This window comes from Anolis carolinensis, chromosome 3 (genome assembly GCF_035594765.1).
Source record: "Anolis carolinensis isolate JA03-04 chromosome 3, rAnoCar3.1.pri, whole genome shotgun sequence".
Lineage (NCBI taxonomy): Eukaryota > Metazoa > Chordata > Lepidosauria > Squamata > Dactyloidae > Anolis > Anolis carolinensis.
Genome location: NC_085843.1, coordinates 178,627,225 through 178,647,737, shown reverse-complemented (window position 1 = coordinate 178,647,737; position 20,513 = coordinate 178,627,225). Strand labels below are relative to the sequence as shown.

Below are 20,513 nucleotides of genomic sequence, written 5' to 3'. Positions count from 1 at the left end.
CGCCTGAAAGGTTGGTCTCGGCATGGACATTGAAGTCCTCCAGCACAATGAGCTGTTGAGACTCCAATGCCAGGCCAGAGACCACCCCTGCTAGCTCAGGCAGGGAGACTGTAGAGACGGTGGTCGGTACACTAGCAGAATCCCCAGTCTGTCCCGGTCACCTACCCTCAGGTGGACACATTCGAACAAGGTTGACTGTGGGATGGGGCACCTGGTCGGGGGATGGACTCCTTATAGATTACTGCGACAACACCTTCCCTCCCTCCAGATCTTGGTTGGTGCTGCACGGTGTAACCTGGTGGACAAAGCTGGGTGAGGTTGACACCTCCAGCCTCATCCAGCCAGGTCTCCATTATGCACGCCAGGTCTGCCTGTTCATCCAGGATAAGATCCTGGATGATAGCAGTTTTTCCATTGACAGACCTGGCGTTCAACAGCACCACCTTTAACCTGGAGAGAACCTAGTTCTCCAGAATCATTTTGTCAATTAATAACTGGTCTTTTGTGCCCCTGCTTTTCCGTTTGTTGCCTTTCTGTTCATCTGGCAAGATGTTTTTTTCTTCAAGATAGATGAAATCATTGATCATATCCTCAGCTACTGTAAGAAAATCGCACAGACAGACTACAAACAGAGGCACAACTATGTGGCCCAAATGATTCATTGGAACTTATGCCTCAAGTACCACCTCCCAGCAACAAAGAACTGGTGGGTTCACAAACCTGCAAAAGTATTGGAAAATGAACATGCAAAGATACTGTGGGACTTTCAAATCCAGACTGACAAAGTTCTGGAACACAACACACCAGACATCACAGTTGTGGAAAAGAAAAAGGTTTGGATCATTGATGTCGCCATCCCAGGTGACAGTCGCATTGACGAAAACCAACAGGAAAAACTGCTGAGCTCTGGTTTGAATACCTGGAGCAGGGTGAGCTCCCACTGTTAGCCCCAGCTTTTGCCAACCTAGCTGTTCAAATACATACAAATGTGGGTAGATCAATAGGTACTGCTCCGGCAGAAAGGTAACCGTACTCCATGCTGCAGCCATGCTGGCCACATGAGCTAGGAGGCGTCTACAGACAACGCCGGCTCTTTGGGTTAGAAATGGAGATGAGTACAAACCCCCAGAGTCAGACATTACTAGACTTAATGTCAAAGGGAAACCTTTAGCTTTTAGCAGCCTTAAAAAATTCCACTGAACATTTAGAAATCCAGTCTAGGCATTCAAAGAAAAAGGGACAGGCATCCAAAGAAAGGTTTTCAGGGGAATGTGATACAGCGTTTGAGGAAGCAATGATTTTTTCACTCTTCAGTGCTATGAATTTGAAGAGTGATGGGAAATTTCATTGGGAGGGCAAAATTCTTGTGAAGGGCAATGCTCTCATTTTGCCATATCCCACAACTAAAGCTGTGTTTCACATGCCTGTAAGGCTACATCTCACTCTAACTGCCGACTGGAAATCTCTTTTATCAGGAGACAAACCAGTTCTAAGTGTTTACCTTCTGTTTTCTCCTCAGCACACCTCTAATCCAGGCAGAATCATTTATGTACACATGTATGCAAAAATATAAAATGCTGCACCCTTCTGGAGGCTTTTCTGACAGTCTCCTCCTTCCAATGATGCTGAAATTTTATCTATTGTATTGCTTCGCAGGCTAATTGATTGGGGGGGGGGGGTGCAATTGTTGCCTTCTTCTGTGCCAGGGAATGTCAGCAAATGAGTGCCTACATGGTACCATGGTTAATTCCCCGGGAACTTGCCTTGGAAGGGCAGCTAGTGATGCAGGGATCAGAACCACTGCTTTGAGTATCTCCGTGCTACGCCTGCTGGACTTTGTGCTTTTGTAGTTGCTTTAAATTTTCGAACCTAGCAGTTCGAAAATATGCAAATGTGATTAGATTGATAGATACCGTTCTGGCGGGAAGTTAACCGTGCTCCTTGCAGTCATGCTGGCCACGTGACCTTGCCGGCCACATGAGCTTGGAGTTGTCTACGGACAACGCCTGCTCTTCGTCTTAGAAATGGAGATAAGCACCAACCCTCAGTCAGACATGATTAGGTTTAATGTCAAGGGGAAACCTAATAGAAATATATATCCATAACCTGTCAAGATTATGATACCAATATGGTTAGATACTGCAGAGCAGTAAAAATGCAGAAGACTAGGGGTTTATGTGAGCAGAAGTAAAAAGGAAATAAACAATAAGACAAAATAGCCAGCCTCCCTTTTCCTTTAAAAAGTCATGCACATAAAATAAACATCAGAGACAGCAAAATAAAATAGCAAAATATGTTTACTCACAATCTTGTATGATGATGGTCATACAGGTAAAAACATCTTAGTTCCAAAAGAAAAAACAGTTCAGGATACTACATATCTCTTAACAAACAGGAACATCAGCATGGCATGGCATGGTCAGGCAGGAGTGAAGAGAAAGAGACAGGAAGAGGCATAGGTACATCACTTCCTGTGTGTCCCCAGAAAGGATACTCCTATTTCCCACATCAAATGCAAAAACCTTAAATGGTGCCATCAACTCTGGAATGCAGGTTACTAAGCAACAAACATAACTAACTACATAAACCATCCCACATTGAAAATGCATGCATGATTGCTTAGATAACCCAACAAAACCTTTACTTTACTTTAAGCTATGTTTCATATGAAGGAACTGGCTAAACCATGTCTAAGTATTTCTTGCCTTAAGGAAACCCTATGAAATTAATGGGATTACCAAAACTCAGGGCCCCTTCAACACTGCCATATAATATCCAGATTATCTGCTTTGAACTGAATTATATGGCAGAATAGATTTATATAATCCAGTTCAAAGCAGATATTGTGGGATTTTCTGCTTTGATATTCTGGGCTATATGCCCGTGTGGAAGGGCCCTGGGTTATCTGAGTCCACACTGTCATATATTCCAGTTCAAAGGAGAAAATGTGGGATTTTATTTATCTCTGTGGAAGGGGACCGAGGGCTCTTCCACACAGACCTATATCCCATAATATCAAGGCAGAAAATCCCACAATATCTGAGTGTAGACTCAGATAACCCAATTCAAAACAGATATTGTGGGATTTTCTACCTTGATATTCTGGGATATAGGGCTGTGTGGAAGGGCCCCGAGTTTCCCGTTTCCCTTCCGCCTTTCCTCCTCAGAACAAATCATCCCAGGCTGTTTCTTTCCGGGGGAAAGAAGCTGCAAACAGACCGCACCTTGCCTTACAGTTTCCCTTGGGTGCCCTACATGCAGTATTCTCTGCTCTGGCTACGAAACAAAGATAAACATTCGGTTGCCATGGTTCCCCCTCAGCGCCCAAGTAGCGTCTTTCTTCTTCTCCGGAAGGAAGCGGGTGGATAAAAAGCTTAGCGCCCGGTTGCTATGGTTTCTTTTCGGTGTAGCAAGCATTGCCTTCCCCCGCAGGCGGAACAAAATGTTTCGAGTTTCTGTTTCCGGGAGGGCGGAAGTGGAAGGCCGGACGCCCAGACACGCTGCTTGCCTGGTCTGTCTCTGCCGATGGAGGCGAAGGGCTCGGCGAGGACAGGTATGTTCAGGGAGGCCGAGCGTTCAGGGAATGCGGAGCGAGGCTGGTGGGGTATGACGAGGACCAGGATCTGTCGCAGGGCTCCTCCAGGCAGGCCCTGTAGCCCAGGATTTGATCCCAGGTTTTCTGCTTTGAACTGGATTATATTAGTCTCCACTACAATATAATTTGGAATAAGAAAATAATCTGGGATCAGATCCTGGGCTATAAGGACAGTGTAGAAGGGACCTTAAGCCCCTCTCTATACTGCCATATAAAATACAGATTGTCTGCTTTACAATGGATTATTTGGCAGTGTAGACTCATTTAATCCAGTTCAAAGCAGATCATGTGGATTATTGCCTTATAACCTGGATTACAGTATATGGTAGGGTAGAAGGGGCCCGATGCCCCTTCCACACAGATATATAAATGCCACATTGAAGTGGATTATATGGCAGTACAGACTCAGGGCCCTTCCACACAGCCATAGAACCCAGCATATCAAGGTAGAATTACCCACAATGTCATCTTTGAACTGGGATATCTGAGTCCACAATGCCATATATCTCAGCTCAAAGCAGATAATGTGGGATTTTATTCAGCTGTGTGGAAGGGGCCTCAGATAACCCAGGACCCTTCCAGACAGACCTCATATCCCAGGATCTGGTCCCAGGATCTGATCCCAGATTTTCTGCTTTAAACTGGATTATATGAGTTCCCACTGCCAGATAATCTGGGATAAACAGAAAACCCGGGATCAGAGCCTGAGATATAGGACCTGTCTGGAAGGGCCCTCAGTTCAAAGCAGATATTTTATTATTTGTCTTGATATTCTGGGTTAAATGGCCATGTTTCTTTTCTCTTTCCAGTCATTGCGGTTCTAGGCCCCCAGACCATCTACCTGGGATTAAGCATTTCTTCTTTTTAGTCGGTGATAAGGTATCATCCCCTCATTTCACCTCAATCTGGAAACAGATCCTTTAAGGCCCTTCCACACAGCCATATAATCCTGATTATCAAGGCAGCTAATCCACATTATCTGCTTTGAACTGGATTATGTAAGTCTACACTGCCATATTATCAAATTCAAAGCAGATAATCTGGATTTTATATGGCAGTGTAGAAGGGGCCCCAGAATATCAAGGCAGATGATCCACAATATCTGGATTATCTGAGTCCACCCTGCCATATAATCAAGTTCTATGTGGATTTTATACAGCTGTGTGGAAGGGCCTTAGTTAAGATTTAGGGTTTAATTTCCACAATAGAAAATATGTTTATTCTCCTCCCACTTCGCTTGAATGATAAATTGGGAGCTGATTCAATTGCCACCTAATGATGTCACAAGGGGGCATCTCTAGATTTTGGCCCATAAACATCTTGACCAGTGATGATCTTGAATTGGGAATCCTAGTTGGTAACCTGCCCATGTTTGTGTGCCAAGATCTAGACTACACCATGTTTCCCATCTCTGATCTAGTCCGTTGTAAAAATATTTGTACAGGTGTATGTATCTATGTGTGTGTGTGTATAAGTGACATACAGAATGCAAAAGAAAACAGAAAATAAATAAAATATATGTAATACAAATACAGTAGAGTCTCACTTATCCAACATAAACGGGCCGGCAGAACGTTGGATAAGCGAATATGTTGGATAATAAGGAGAGATTAAGAAAAAGCCTATTAATCATCAAAATAGGTTATGATTTTACAAATTAAGCACCAAAACATCACGTTATACAACAAATTTGACAGAAAAAGTAGTTCAATATGCAGTAATGCTATGCAGTAATTACTGTATTTACGAATTTAGCACCAAAATATCACAATGCATTGAAAACATTGACTACAAAAATGCGTTGGATAATCCAGAACGTTGGATAAGTGAGTGTTGGATAAGTGAGACTCTACTGTATGTCATTCCAGTAACCCCCTCACCCTTGAACCACCACTCATGACTTCTGACACCACTCAGTGTGAAACTAATATGTCATAAAAACCTACTCTTATAATTGTATTAATTAATTCCTTTTGCGTCTACTTTAAAGTCTACTTTTGTCTTCCTTTCTAAATATTTAAATGCAAGCTTCCAGTTCCTAGCGAAATCTTTGTTGTTTCCTCCCAGAATACCATATTCTCACACAGTATTCAGCATGTGCACACTATAAACACGCACACAAAAATTGTTAATTTGTACATTTTTGTTTGCATGCCAATGATTACACTTGTATTCATCAAGAATTTCTAAGTGATAGCTTCCGCCCTGACTACAGAACAGAAATGACATGAAATGACCAGTAGTTTCCTGCTAGGTTGCTTCTCGAATAGGGAAACTAGTGTCCAACACCAAGTACTCAGGGCTAACATAGAACAAAGTGTTGGTAGTGACCATAAGGGCCAATCAGTGCAACCTCCTGAATATGTTGGTGTTAATAGTTGTGAATAGGGTTTGACTTCTCACCCATGTGAAAATAACAGGCTATATAAAATACATTTTTGTTTATTTGGTATTGGGAAGGACATTGATTTTACTGTTGCCTGTGGAGATACCTGACCACTGAGAAGAAGCATGGAGGAAAATAACAAGAAACAGCATCGCAAGAGGCACAGTGGACCAAAGGCTGGGAAGAAACAGAAGCGTCACTTGAAAGACTTAGGACTTGAAGATGAGGAAGATGCCCGGAAAAGAAACCCAAAGGCTTTTGCAGTCCAATCTGCAGTGCGCATGGCCAGAACATTCCATAGGTATATTGCAACTGGATTTTGTTATGCTCACAGTAATCCTACCACTGTTCTGGTAACATTTCGGAAAATTGGACACTTAATAATTGCACATATGGCATTCAGAGCTTCAGGAATTCTTCTGCAGTTGGAATGACTAACTGTAAAATATTTAAACAGTTGAGCTTTCTATACACATATTTCTAAAGAGCATTATTCTCTTTCTGTTATGGTTCATGCACACATTTTAATTATATTTTAATCCTACTCTTTAGGGAGATCAGAGCATTATTTAGCCTTGTAGTAATCTTGTGTGAACTTCATACTGAATGACTAGTTGAAAGTCATGCAGAGAGTTGGGTCCCATCATCCAAGTTGGCAGTATAGTCATTGTGACACAGTGCTTCTTATAGTGCTTTGTAGGATTCCCGTGTAATTTCTGTGTAATATATGATTTGATGAAGAGCTGAATGTAACTGATATTCAGTTAGAATTTGGGCTCTTATGGCATTTTTAGGTTATATGAAACATAAATGAATTTGTGTTTAGACTTGGTTTCTATCTCCAAGATATTTCATTATGAAAATGCTAGTATTTCAAAATCAGAAAAAAAACTGAAATTAGGAAAAATTCTCAGCCCAAGTCTTTCTGATAAGAGATACTCAATCTGTATTATTTTATGGACAACTAAAATGTAGAAGCAGAATTTAATGCCTAAGTTTGAAGCAGGGATGAGTAGCTTAAGGCTTTCAAGATGTTGCCAGACTGCAGCTCTTCGCAATACCCAACACCAGATTTGCTGTGAACTGTGATTCAACATCTGGGGGGAACCAGGTTTATAAGGTGTATATAAAAATGCTTTATAAAAGGAATGTCATGTTTTGACTTGGGTCCTATTTCAAGATATCGCATATTGTACGTGTATGCAAATACAAGTATTCCAAAATTTGAAACAAATCCAAAATACTTCTGTTTTCAAGTTTTTCAGAGAAAGAATGCTTAATTTGAATTTCACTTCTATAACACAGCTGCAATGCCATTTAGTCTTTCCTGCAAACCAAATTTAAAATACTGGCTTTGACTTTAAAAACTCTTAAGTGACTTATTAATAGCAGCTATTTTAAAAAAATCCTTTTTTAAAAAACAGGACCCAGGATTTGAAGACAAAAAAGCACCATATCCCTGTGGTTGATCGTGCTCCACTAGAACCTCCCCCAGTGGTGGTGGTGGTGGTTGGCCCTCCAAAGGTTGGAAAGAGTACCCTGATCAAATGTCTCATTAGGAATTTCACAAGGCAGAAGTTAGTTGAAATTCGGGGTCCTGTAACAATTGTCTCAGGTAAGAATAGACGTTCACATACAAGTTTGCATTTTGCATTTATTGTTGACTTCTATTGCACAAAAGCATACGTAATACTAACTGGAGTTTGTAAGCTTAATCATCATTATTTAAACTTCTGAATGTACAACAGTCAAGCAGGGTTTCTGACCGATTGTTTGCTTTTCTTTTGTAAGTTTATTCTTGTCTCTGTAGTCCTATTGCTTCAGGAGCTCAAATTAGTTGTAGCTTGTTTTGTCCTCTCAGAGATCACACTGAGGTGTAATTAGTACAAACTGTAAATTGCAAATTCATTTACAAACTATGCCTCCTGATTCTATCTTACTGGCTTAATTACAGTAGAGTCTCACTTATCCAAGCTAAACGGGCCAGCAGAAGCTTGGATAAGCGAATATCTTGGATAATAAGGAGGGATTAAGGAAAAGCCTATTGAACATCAAATTAGATTATGATTTTACAAATTAAGCACCAAAACATCATGTTAGACAACAAATTTGACAGAAAAAGCAGTAATGTTATGTTGTAATTACTGTATTTACGAATTTAGCACCAAAATATCACGATATATTGAAAACATTGACTACAAAAATGGCTTGGATAATCCAGAGGCTTGGATAAGCGAGGCTTGGATAAGTGAGACTCTACTGTATATGGTTTGTCAACCATCATGATAAACCATAATTCAGCTTTCTTAATAATAATTTGGTGTAATTTATTAATTGGGCCATTGTAAATAGCTATTACTCCCACCAATGTAAGCTGGGAGGCTCCATCCACTGAGATGCTATTTTATTAAGAGTTGTGGAAGCTAGAGTTCATTCTAACCTTATGGAATCAAAGAGGGAAATAAACAATATTAGAAGTGAAAGAAAGGTGCCCATAATAAACGAAAATAAGAGAATATATTGCATTTTCCAAACTAATATTATTCAGCCCAACAAAAATAAACTCTTGGCATTTTGGTTTTTAAGGCCTGTTTCTAGTGTTATTTGATGCACTGATTCAGAAAATTGCATTGGATAGATCACACCAGCTCTAGTTTCTTAGATATTATTATCATGTTTCTTTATGGGAGAACAGATGGAGACTGGTATGTTACATTTATTCTGTATCTCAAAAACTACAGTTGACAGAGGAAAACTAGTGCTGTTTTTGTAATCAGCAAGTCAAATAAACCTAGAAACAGATCAAATATTTGAGGTAACAAAATATGTGTTTGCCAGAGTAGACTCATTGAATCAATGGGATTTACAGAAGATTTTGATTACTTCATCCAACAATGTGTGTACTATCGTTTAATTTCCCAATAGGGCTATAGGCAAAATCCAACCAATATAGTTGTCTTCTCATTGAGTGTGGATGCTATACATAACCATATGAACTATACAATAATAAAATAAGCCAGATCTATTTGGTTTTCTTTCTGATAATTAGAGTTTAACAGGAAACGGTTATTTCATGTCCATATGGTTTTACTGCTTTGAAAAATGTCAGTGACAGCCTTAAATATAGGGCTATTATCTCTATATTTTGACCACTGGAAAGGGTCTTTATTCTATATATAGTATTAGACGATACCATTTTGTGCTCATTCCCTTTTCTTTACAGGTAAAAAACGTAGGCTAACCATAATTGAATGTGGATGCGATATTAATACAATGATTGACCTAGCTAAAATCGCTGATCTGGTAAGTTAGTACATTTTTGGATGAACAGGTTTCTACTTCACTTCACTTTATTTCTTAATTAGTCGCTCTCCACCAGAGTGCTCCGAGCGACTTATAATTTAAAATATCATTCCACAATATAAAAACATTCAACCTAAAAACATTCAACAGTGACTATTTGGCAAATTAGATCTGATTTACTTAAATGCACAACCAAAGAGCCAAGTCTTGAGCGCTTTTATAAAAGGTCGCAACTCCGACATTGTTCTAACATATGGAGGCAATGAGTTCCACTGAATTGGAACATAGGTCGAAAAGGCTCTACACCTTGTAGCTTCCAGGTGTACCTCCCTAGGGCCCAGTATGTATAGGAGATTTTCCTGGGAGGATCGAGGTGACCGCTGATGGAAAAAAGGAATGAGGCGGTCCCTAAGATATAATGGTCCTTGGCCATTTCAAGCTCTAAATGTCAGGATCAGTATCTTGTAAGAGATCCGATGTTCTATTGGTAGCCAATGCAGTTGTTTCAGAATCGGTGTAATATGGGATCTTATAGATGATCCAGCTAGCAGCCTGGCCGCCGCATTTTGGATCATTCGGATCTTCTTTTTGTCTTTGGAAGGCCGGCGTATAAGGCGTTACAATAATCCAACCTTGTGGTGACTATTGCATGGATTACCATTGCCAATGCTTCTGTCGAAAAGTAGGATGCCAATTTCCTTGCCTGGTGAAGATGAAAAAAGGCCTGCTTACTTATGGCAGTGATCTGGGCCTCCATCATCAGCGATGAGTCCAACACAACCCCAAGGCTTTTAACAGTAGCAGACAGAACCAGAACTTCCCCATCAAGATCAGGCAGTGACTGGATTAACTCTGGTGGCTGGCCGGGCCAGAGTATCTCAGTTTTTGCAGGATTCACTTTTAGTCTACTCGCTCGCAGCCAATTCATCACTGCTTCCAAACACAGCTTAAAGTTCTTAGGAATCGTGGTTGTCCCAGGTTTGAGACGCAAGAGTAGCTGGGTATCATCTGCATACTGGTAGCACTCTATGCCAAAGCTCTGCACTAGTCCAGCAAGTGGTCGGACATATATGTTAAATAACAGGGGCGAAAGGATAGCACCCTTGGGAACTCCACAGCAAAGGCAGGAGCTCTCAGAGCTTTGGCCTAACCACTCCACTGTCAGGCTCACTTCAAAGGATCAGTCTGAACGCAGATCAAAGATAGCTGCTCTCAAATTCAATCTTTATTGAAGAATACATGACTTTGGAAAAGTCGAGAATGACCTAATGTTTACATACATCTAATTTTATCACTTCTGATGCAACGTAATATCACACGCAAATATCATCATCAAGCCCCACCTTCTGGATTACATTTCTACCATGATTTCTATTCCCACACACTACAGCAATTATAATTGTTTATACTTTCAACTCTGAGTTCCCAGGCTCATTTTATCTTCTCCCGCCAGGTGCTTGCAGGGTTGTTTTATGTTATGAAGTCAGATTCAGGGCTTGGAAATTCAGCCCTGGGATCTGGCTCCATGACATGGCGCCCTCGTTCTCTTCGTCCTCCTCTTCGGTTCTCCTTTCATCATAGTTCTGAAACAAATCAAACAATAACTCTATGTATCCATTTTGTCCAAAGTCCCCATATACTTTTTCAGTAAGCTGCGATGGAATACTGGGTGTATTTTCCCTAAACTTTTTGGCAATGCCAACTGGAAAGTCACTTCATTGATAACACCCTGTATTCTGAATGGTCCAATATATTTGGGGCCCAGTTTTCTTGAAGGTAGCCCCAATTTGATGTTTTGGGTACTTAACCACACTAGATCTCCTTTATTTAATTTATCGCCTTCCACCCTCTTTCTGTCTGCGAACGCTTTATACTTTTTGTGTGCTTCCTTTAAGGATGCAGTCACTTGACTCCAGCATTCTAGCATTTGCGTTTTCCACTTCCCTGCCTCTGTTTCCTCATTTTCTGTCCACCTTGGCAACTGGGGCAAAGGCTGTATTTCATATCCGTAAACTACTTCAAAGGGGGTTTTATTTGTTGCTGAATGTATAGTTGAATTAAAGGCTAGTTCCGCAAAAGCCAACCACCTAGACCAGTCATTTTGTCTCAAGTTAGAGTACATTCGAAGGAACTGCCCAAGCGTTTGCTGAGTACGTTCTACCGCCCCGTTTGTCATGGGGTGAAAAGCAGAACTTAGACTCCTTTCTGCTCCTAGCATTTCCAAGAATTTTTCCCAAAATTTTGCTGTGAACTGTACTCCTCTGTCACTGACTACTCTACTGGGACATCCATGTAGTTTGTAAATATGATTTATGTACAATTCAGCTAGTTTCTCAGCCGATGGTAGTTTCGTCAGCGCTATAAAGTGAGCCTGTTTAGAAAACAGGTCTAATACTGTCCAAATATAACGATGTCCTTTGCTCACCGGCAGTTCTCCCACAAAGTCCATAGCTACACATTCCCAAGGTCTGGTAGGTTCCGCTACTGTTTGTAACAATCCCATAGGCTTCCCTCCTCCCGATTTATTTCTGGCACAATCATCACATTGAACAACATGATTCTTTATGTCCTTCCTCATTCCTGGCCACCAACAATGTTTTACTATTGCCTTTGTTGTTTTTGTAATTCCTGTATGACCAGCGCTCTGGTTGTTGTGAAAACGATGCAGAATCTTAATCCTTAATATTGCTGGGATATACAGTTTCTTGTTTACAAACCAAAATCCCCCCTTCTGTTCCCCCTTTTCTGCGTTGGACGCGATCCATTGATCTCCTTCATAAGACTGTTTAAGTTCATTTCCCCAGTTTCCTTCCCCGCCGAGTTCAACAAAAGCCATGTCCTCCTTTTGGGTTTGTGCTCTTGTCCTGACAGCTAAGCCCCATTGTTTGTCAGAGAATATTGTCCCCTCTTTTGCTGTGGTTATGCCTTCGTGTTGAGGCATGCGTGAAAGAGCATCTGCCAAGACGTTCTGCTTCCCTTGAAAAAACTTTAATTGGAAATCGAACCTGCTGAAGTATTGCGCCCATCTAATTTGTTTGGGGGACAATTTTCTAGGAGACTTTAAATACTGTAGGTTCTTATGGTCAGACCAAATTTCAAATGGGATTCCGCTTCCTTCGAGGAAGTGTCGCCAGCATTCTAAGGCTTTTAATATGGCTAATGCCTCCTTTTCCCATATTGGCCAACTTTTTTCAGTTTCGCTGAACTTCCGTGACAAATATCCACAGGGTTTTAAGTTCCCATTTTGATCTTTTTGCAATAGTACTGCCCCATACGCACAGTCTGAGGCATCGCAATGGATTATGAAAGGGCTCCTGATATCGGGGTGTTTTAGGATGGGTCCTTCAGTGAAGCATTCTTTTAAGGTTTCGAATGCCTTTTGGCATTCTGGCGTCCAACTCAGTTTGGCGCCAGGAGCTTTCACTTTTGCTGTCTCCCCTTTCCCTTTTGTTTTTAAAAGTTCTGTAAGGGGTGCGGTTATTTGCGCGAAACCTTTTATGAAGGGTCTGTAAAAATTTGCAAACCCCAGAAATGATTGTAATTGCCTCCTTGTTTGAGGCACTCCCCATTCTTTCACATCTGCTACTTTAGCTGGATCCATAGCTAACCCTTCTGGAGATATCCGATACCCCAGAAAGTCAATTTGAGTTTTATTGAATTCACATTTGGACAGTTTTGCGTACAGCTTTGCTTCTCTTAGTCTCTGCAAAACTTCCCGGACCAATTTTACGTGCTTTTCCTTATCTTCAGTTACAATCAAGATATCATCAAGGAATATGAATACCCCTCTGTACAATAACGGGTGTAGTATTTCATTTATAAGCTGCATAAAGCATCCGCCTCCGTTTTTTAACCCGAAAGGCAAAATTTCGTATTCAAAATGGCCGAATGCGCAGGAAAATGCAGTTTTCCAAGTATCCTCCGGTTTGATCCTTAATTTATGATACGCTTCAATTAAATCCAGTTTAGTAAATATGCTCCCTTTCTTCAATACGGTAATTAAATCCTTGACTAAGGGCATAGGGTATTTATTGTCCTTAGTAATTGCGTTTAAATTTCGATAATCAATGCACAATCTTAGGGAGTTGTCTTTCTTTCTCCTAAATAACACTGGGGCCCCGAGAGGAGAATTGGATGGCTTAATGAAGCCTCGCGCCAGGTTTTTATCAATGTATTTCCTTAATTCCTCCTTCTCCTGCACAGACATGGGATACACTTTTGGTTTGGGTAAGTTTGCTCCTGGGGTTATTTCAATTTCTACTTCTATATTCCTTTTGGGAGGCAATTTACTGGCCTCTTTCTGATTGAAAACATCCACAAAGTCCCTGTATTCAGGTGGCAATAGCTGTGGGTCTATTTCCCCTGCTTCATCTTCCTCGTCCTCCTCTTCTGCAATTTTGCTTATCTCCCATTGCATCTGCTGTTCTTTGAATGCTAGGCTTTTTCCTCTCCAATCTACTTCAGGATTTGCCTGTTCGAGCCATGGTATCCCTAATATTACGTGGTATGTGGCAATAGGGGCTATCACAAAGGATATTCTTCCTTCCCATTTGCCTATTTTACATGGGATTCCTCGTATTTCCTTTGTAGATACTTCCCCAGCAGCGACTGATCCATCTAGCTGCGAAAATGCAATTGGGGAGTCAAGCGCCATCTGCTGGCATTTCAGCGCTCCTGCTAACTCCGGGGTTATAATATTTCTAGAACACCCACAATCCACAAATGCCTTGCAGGTGGCCCGATTTTCTAGCCCTGAGAGGCAGATGGGCACTACTATCATGCGGTTGTCCCGACTCACCAGTTTTTCTGAAGATTCTGGGGCCTGCACCTCCTCTTCCGCGCGCCTCCCGGTTGCTGGCTTGGGCTTTGGGGCTTTTGGCGGTTCCCCCTTCCGGGCCCAGCATTCTGCTGCTCGATGGCCCGTCTTCCCACATACAAAGCATCCCGGTTTAGGTTTGTTGTCGTCTCCTCTGGAGGGAATCCCCGGCCTCCCTCCGGGTCTTTCCTGCTTCCTCGTTTCTCCTCGACCCCTCGCCACCGGTCTTTGCTGGCCGCTGCCGCTCCTGAAGCGCTTTACTTGGGCCAGGGTGGATTCGACGCGCCCCGCTAGTTGAATCCATCCCTGGAGCGTTTCGGGGTCGTCTCTGTGCGCTGCCCAGCTGAAAATCTCGGGGCGCAGTCCCTCTTTAAATAACTCCACTTTGGTCACTTCAGACCATTCTGGTACCCTTTCCGCGAGGTGAAGGAATTCCTCTGCGTACTCGGGCACTGTTTTGTCCCTCTGCTTTATTCCTTTCAGCTGGTCTCGAGCCCTCAATTGCTCTAGCCGGTCTCTGAACCGGTTTTCCAGTGCGGCGAGGAAGCGGGGCACTGACCTCAGGCATGGGTCGCGTCTGGCATGAAGCTGCACATACCAGCTGGCTGCTCCTCGCTTTAGTGTGTTGCCGATGGCTCGAACCCTGCTTGCCTCGGAGGGGAATGTGTGTGCATTGTCTTCCATGTATCCTCTGATGCTAATTAGAAAAAAGTTCAGTTCATCTGATTCCCCTCCGTATTCTAGTTTGAGATCTTCCCTTCTAGGCATCCATTCTGCAGCCCGTTGATGCTGTCTGGGAGGCATGGGGAAGGGTTGCATCAGGTTTCCTCGGGCGGCTCCTTGGAACACGCCGCGCCCCACTCCGGTGGTCATTCTGCGCGGTTCCCGAAAGTCTGCCGCCGCTGTCGGCTCTTCCGCCCATCCGCATACTGGCCTTGCTGTAGCCCCCTCATCTCGCCTTTCCTCGTCGTACGGCACATCCTCCTCCTCTTCCTGGATCCCCCGCTCCTCTCCGCCTTCGTCTGCCAATCCACTGGACCCGATCCCTGGCCCCAGTGGCCTTTCCACCCCGACGCCCATTCGGGGGGTTGGGAGCTCTGTTGGAGATGGCGGCCTCAGAGTTCCCAGGGCTCGCTGACGCTCCACTTCTCGCGCCATTCTGTCCCGGAACTCCAGCTCCCGCCAGTATTCCTCATCTCCCTCGTCCCTCGCCGCCACGGGACTCTGCGTTGACGCTCGCTGGCCCCTCTGGCTCCAATCTCCTTCTTTACTTGGTTCTCTCTCGGCGCCATATCGGCTGGGCTCCTTTTGGAGATTCTCTTCCAATAATGGCACCAATCTCCCCACGGTTTCCGACAGCCTGGATAAATTAGTTTCCAGGATGGATAACCGCAGGGCCACGGTCTCCGGCATACTTCCTCCAGATCCCCAACTGGTTTCTGCAGCCGCAGAGACGCCTCTTCCTCCCCTGGGAATTCTCTGGGTCACGCCGTTCGGCCTGGGGTATCCCGTAGAGGAAGCTATGGCTTGCAGCGTTTCTTCTCTCCTCGGCCGGGCCCCTTGCAAAGGCCTCTCTGCCCCATTTGGGCTTTGATCTCCTTCTTCACTCATTATCACTTCACTGCGAATTCCGCAGGAGGGTGAGAAATGGTTTCTCGACTTTAATGTCAGGCTCACTTCAAAGGATCAGTCTGAACGCAGATCAAAGATAGCTGCTCTCAAATTCAATCTTTATTGAAGAATACATGACTTTGGAAAAGTCGAGAATGACCTAATGTTTACATACATCTAATTTTATCACTTCTGATGCAACGTAATATCACACGCAAATATCATCATCAAGCCCCACCTTCTGGATTACATTTCTACCATGATTTCTATTCCCACACACTACAGCAATTATAATTGTTTATACTTTCAACTCTGAGTTCCCAGGCTCATTTTATCTTCTCCCGCCAGGTGCTTGCAGGGTTGTTTTATGTTATGAAGTCAGATTCAGGGCTTGGAAATTCAGCCCTGGGATCTGGCTCCATGACACTCCACCCTCTGTCTCCAGTCCCGAAGAAACAAATTGAACCATTTAAGAGCTAAACCTCGTACACCAGACATAGCCAATCGATGGATCAGCAAGTCATGGTCCACGGTGTCGAATGCAGCTGTAAGGTCCAAGAGTACCAATAGCGCTGATCCGCCTTGGTCTAGCTGACGACGAATTTCGTCAGTAATAGCTACCAAGACAGTCTCTGTCCCATGACCTGAACAAAGCCTGATTGAAAGGGGTCTAAGCCCGCAATCTCATCTAAGAATTGCTGTAGCTGTCCCGCCACTGTCCGTTTTCTTGCTGTAAACTGCATTGGGAAAAAAGTATGCTAATACCTAGATGTGTGTGATTGCAGTTCACATTGTAGTGTTGGTCTCTGTCCATAAGAGCTATGTTGTGTGGTCTCAAACAATTACTCAGAAGGAAGTCTTATTAACTTAATTGGACTTGCTTTGTGTAACACAGCAAATTGCTTCATTGCATGCATTTCATGGGTTATAAGCTTTTGAAAACTGCAGGTCATGCAAGGAGTTGTAAACTTATTAAAGAAATGATTGGAGAGGGGATTATAATAAGTGCAGGAAAAAGGAACTGAAATGTGTGAATGTGGAGAACTGACTATATGTTTTATTTGAAAAGAAAGAAAGGGCTATTGGTTATATTTTTATTTGATTTACTTGTTTCCTTTTATTTAAATAATTATATAATTTTTCCCTTCATAATTTTCTGCAAAATCCTACTTTCTGAAAACCCAGTTGGGAATTAGTTCCTTACACTGAGAATTTGTTACAGGCCATTTGTTTTTTGGTTGATTTTTTTTGCCATTTCTCTCTCAGGTTTTGATGCTGATTGATGCTAGTTTTGGATTTGAAATGGAAACATTTGAATTTCTGAACATTTGCCAGGTACATGGCTTTCCCAAAATAATGGGCATTCTTACACACTTGGATACCTTTAAAAATAACAAGCAACTTAAGAAGACGAAAAAGAGACTAAAGCACAGATTCTGGACTGAAGTGTATCAGGTATGATATTACAGGAGTATTGTATATGCAAATGGAATCAAAAGAGAAGGAGAAGAACAACGTCCCACATTATTTGAATGAGCTTTGGAGTTGCCTTTAGAATTATAGATCACAATGCTAATAGAGATTAATTCCTTTAGGTAAATTAAAATTTTCTTGAGATAGGTTGTATTCCACAACAAGCCAAGGAACTGGAGGAAGCATGACTTTTTATGTTATAAGCATTATGCTGCTTCATGCTGCCTTCTCGTAGCAGGTGACAAAATAAATATGCGATGTGGCTGTATTGCTAAATATGACAGTTGAGAATCAGGACTTGACATGGGGATGCTGGGTTTTGGTAGCAATGCTTTTGTGATCTGTTCTTCTCCCTGTACTTTTCAGGGAAACTCAGTTCCATATGCAATATCATAATTTGTGCTACTATTATTCTGGCATAAAATTAAAGCATACACATGACCAGCTTTGAAAATCCCAGCTTTGCTGGAAAAACAACTGAGCAATGCATTTCTGCAATGGTATTGAGATTTTTTTTATTTGTGAATTTAGGGTGCCAAATTATTCTATCTCTCTGGAATGGTACATGGAGAGTATCAAAAACAGGAAATCCACAATCTGGGACGCTTTATCTCAGTTATGAAATTTCGTCCCCTTACATGGCAGACATCTCATCCATATGTTTTAGCAGACAGGTAATTTCTATTTGCAATATTTCTGATTGTGTGCATCCAATGTGAAATTGCTTTGGATTTTTTTATCATTATAGAGGCAGCCAAGTTTGTTTTGAGACTTTAAAAATGAATCATGTTGGCCAAGTAACTAGTGCAGAAATTTCAGATCTCTGGGTCAGCCTAAATGTTGTGTTGCATAAAGTTTTTGCATGTATGTGAGCTGTCTAAAGAACTATATTGCCTGTAAGCTGGGAAGATGTGAATTTTAACTGCCAATAGCTATTATCTCAAGAGCTGTAAAAGTAACCCTACAGATGATAAAAGGTTGAGCTGCATAAATTACACTGTGTAACACAATTTTTAAAATTTTCTGTTCCTGGTTTGAGTGTTATTTCCTGTTTAACTGTGCGGTACTTACTTTGAAAGTAGTTGTTATACTTCAGAAACTTTGGCTTTGTGGCTGCCACAAACTGTGTTGAATTGGTTGAGACTCTGAGATATTCATTGAAAAACTATAGCAAAATGTGTTGTCGAAGGCTTTCATGGCCAGAATCACAGGGTTGTTGTATGTCTTTCGGGCTGTGTGGCCATGTTCCAGAAGCATTCTCTCCTGACGTTTCGCCCACATCTATGGCAGGCATCCTCAGAGGTTGTGAGGTATCCTCACAACCTCTGAGGATGCCTGCCATAGATGTGGGCGAAACGTCAGGAGAGAATGCTTCTGGAACATGGCCACACAGCCCGAAAGACATACAACAACCCTATAGCAAAATGAACTGCAGGATGTACCTCAAAAACAAAGTTTTTCCAGCTTAATAAATCTTTTATATGTTTTTATAATAGAACCAATTAGGAAATGACATTTATAACCCAGGAACAAAAATCGTGTTACATGGTGTTAACAGCTCACATGCTACTATGGAGAAAGATCTGAACATAACCTGCTTGATATAATGAGTTTGAATAAGTAGTGGGAATCATGTTATTCTCCAGATGTTGTTGAATGGCAACCCTCATAATTTTTAATCAGCATCCAGTGGTGAGGAAGCCTAGAAGCTGAAGTCTAACATGTGAAGGGCTACAGGATTCTCATATTTGGCCATAGTTTAAAGTCATACTAATGTCAATAATAATAATAATAATAAAACTTTATTTACACCCCGCCACCATCTCCCTGCGGGGACTCGGGGCGGCTTACAATGTTACAAAAGAACAACACACATACATTAACACAATATGCATAGGTTAAAACACAATGTGGTAATAAAATCAAAAGTTAAAATAAAAGTTAATACAACAGTAATAGTATCAAACAACCACCAATACAATTCAGTCAAATTCATAGGTTGGGGGACTGTAGCAGCAATATAAATATAAAAATAGAATCATTAGATTAAAATACCCAAATAAGAGGGACCTAGTAGAATTCAGAATAGAATTATAGTGAGGCTGGTCATCCAATGGCTGTCTCTCCAAAAGCCAACCTAAACATCCAAGCTTTTAGTTCAGGATGGTAGGGAGGGCGCCAACCTAATCTCCCTAGGGAGGGAGTTCCAGAGCCGGGGGGCCACGGTTGAGAAGGCCTTCTCTCTCGTCCCCAAGAGGAGAGCCTCCCCGGAAGATCTCAGAGATCACGTAGGTTCATAAGGGACGATGCGGTCACGAAGATAGGCAGGTCCCGAATTGTTTAGAGCTTTATAGGTAATAACCTATAAAGGCCAAACCAATGATTAGATGATTAGTTTCCATCATTGATGTTTTAATTACAATTATTTAAATGTTTAAGAGGAGGGCCGAGAAATGGAAAACACAGTGAAACAGAGGGTACCATAGTATATCAGATCTTTTGTAATATGAGATAAAATAAGATAAAAATGACATAATTCCCCATCTCTTTGTAAAATCTGAAAGAGCATCAAATCCAATGCTGCAGGAGAGAGTTTACTGTGATTTCTTTGTTTTAATATGCAGAAAAATAATGTGGAAGATAACTTCCCTGGTAATTATCTATCTCTTGCCATCTGTTGCCCCAGTGCCTAAAACCGTGGAATCCCCAGATGTTTTTGGCCTACAACTCCCACAAATCCCAGCCAGTTTAGGTTTTCTGGGAGTTGAAGGCCAAAAACATCTGGGGACCCCAGGTTGAGAATCACTGTGCTTAAAATTACATTTCATGTGCCAAAATTTAGATTCATGCTGTAGATAAGACACTATTGTAAATTAGGAGCTATTGGAAGTGAGGGTTATCTGTGGTATTAGATTATAGGATGCCAAATTTTTCCTACTTTGTTCTTTCTGAAAAACTAAGAAGTTCAGCACTAAATTATATTCTTCTATCCCATAGAATGGAAGATCTGACAAACCCAGAAAATATCAGAGTTAATCCAAAATGTGACAGAAAGATTTCACTTTATGGCTACTTGAGAGGAGCCCACTTGAAAAACAGAAGCCAAATACACATGCCAGGTTGGATATAATAATTTTATCATATTTTACTGTGTTTTATTATTCTCAAAAGACATTCTAGGCTGTATGGCCATGTAGCCCAGAAAGTGAAGAAAAACAATAGGAGAAAACAAAAAAAAAATCTCCATGGGCCAGGTCCTAACAACACCAGCCTACTGTAAGAAGTACAGTGTTCCTTCGCTAATCTGCGGTTTGGTTTCTGCGGATTCG

General features: G+C 41.8%; 1 protein-coding gene across 1 annotated transcript in view; it reads left to right on the top strand.

Annotated features, from left to right (window-relative positions):
* Positions 1-3,449: 3,449 nt before the first annotated feature.
* The window catches only part of bms1 (BMS1 ribosome biogenesis factor), a 39,203-nt gene continuing 22,139 nt past the window's right edge, over positions 3,450-20,513 (top strand). Inside the window, exons 1-7 of the mRNA XM_062975854.1 lie at positions 3,450-3,553; positions 6,056-6,282; positions 7,406-7,596; positions 9,205-9,284; positions 16,978-17,166; positions 17,716-17,858; positions 20,182-20,303. Of these exons, the coding sequence (XP_062831924.1) occupies positions 6,107-6,282; positions 7,406-7,596; positions 9,205-9,284; positions 16,978-17,166; positions 17,716-17,858; positions 20,182-20,303 (901 nt within the window). The 5' untranslated portion in view covers positions 3,450-3,553; positions 6,056-6,106. The remainder of the gene's footprint in view (positions 3,554-6,055; positions 6,283-7,405; positions 7,597-9,204; positions 9,285-16,977; positions 17,167-17,715; positions 17,859-20,181; positions 20,304-20,513) is intronic.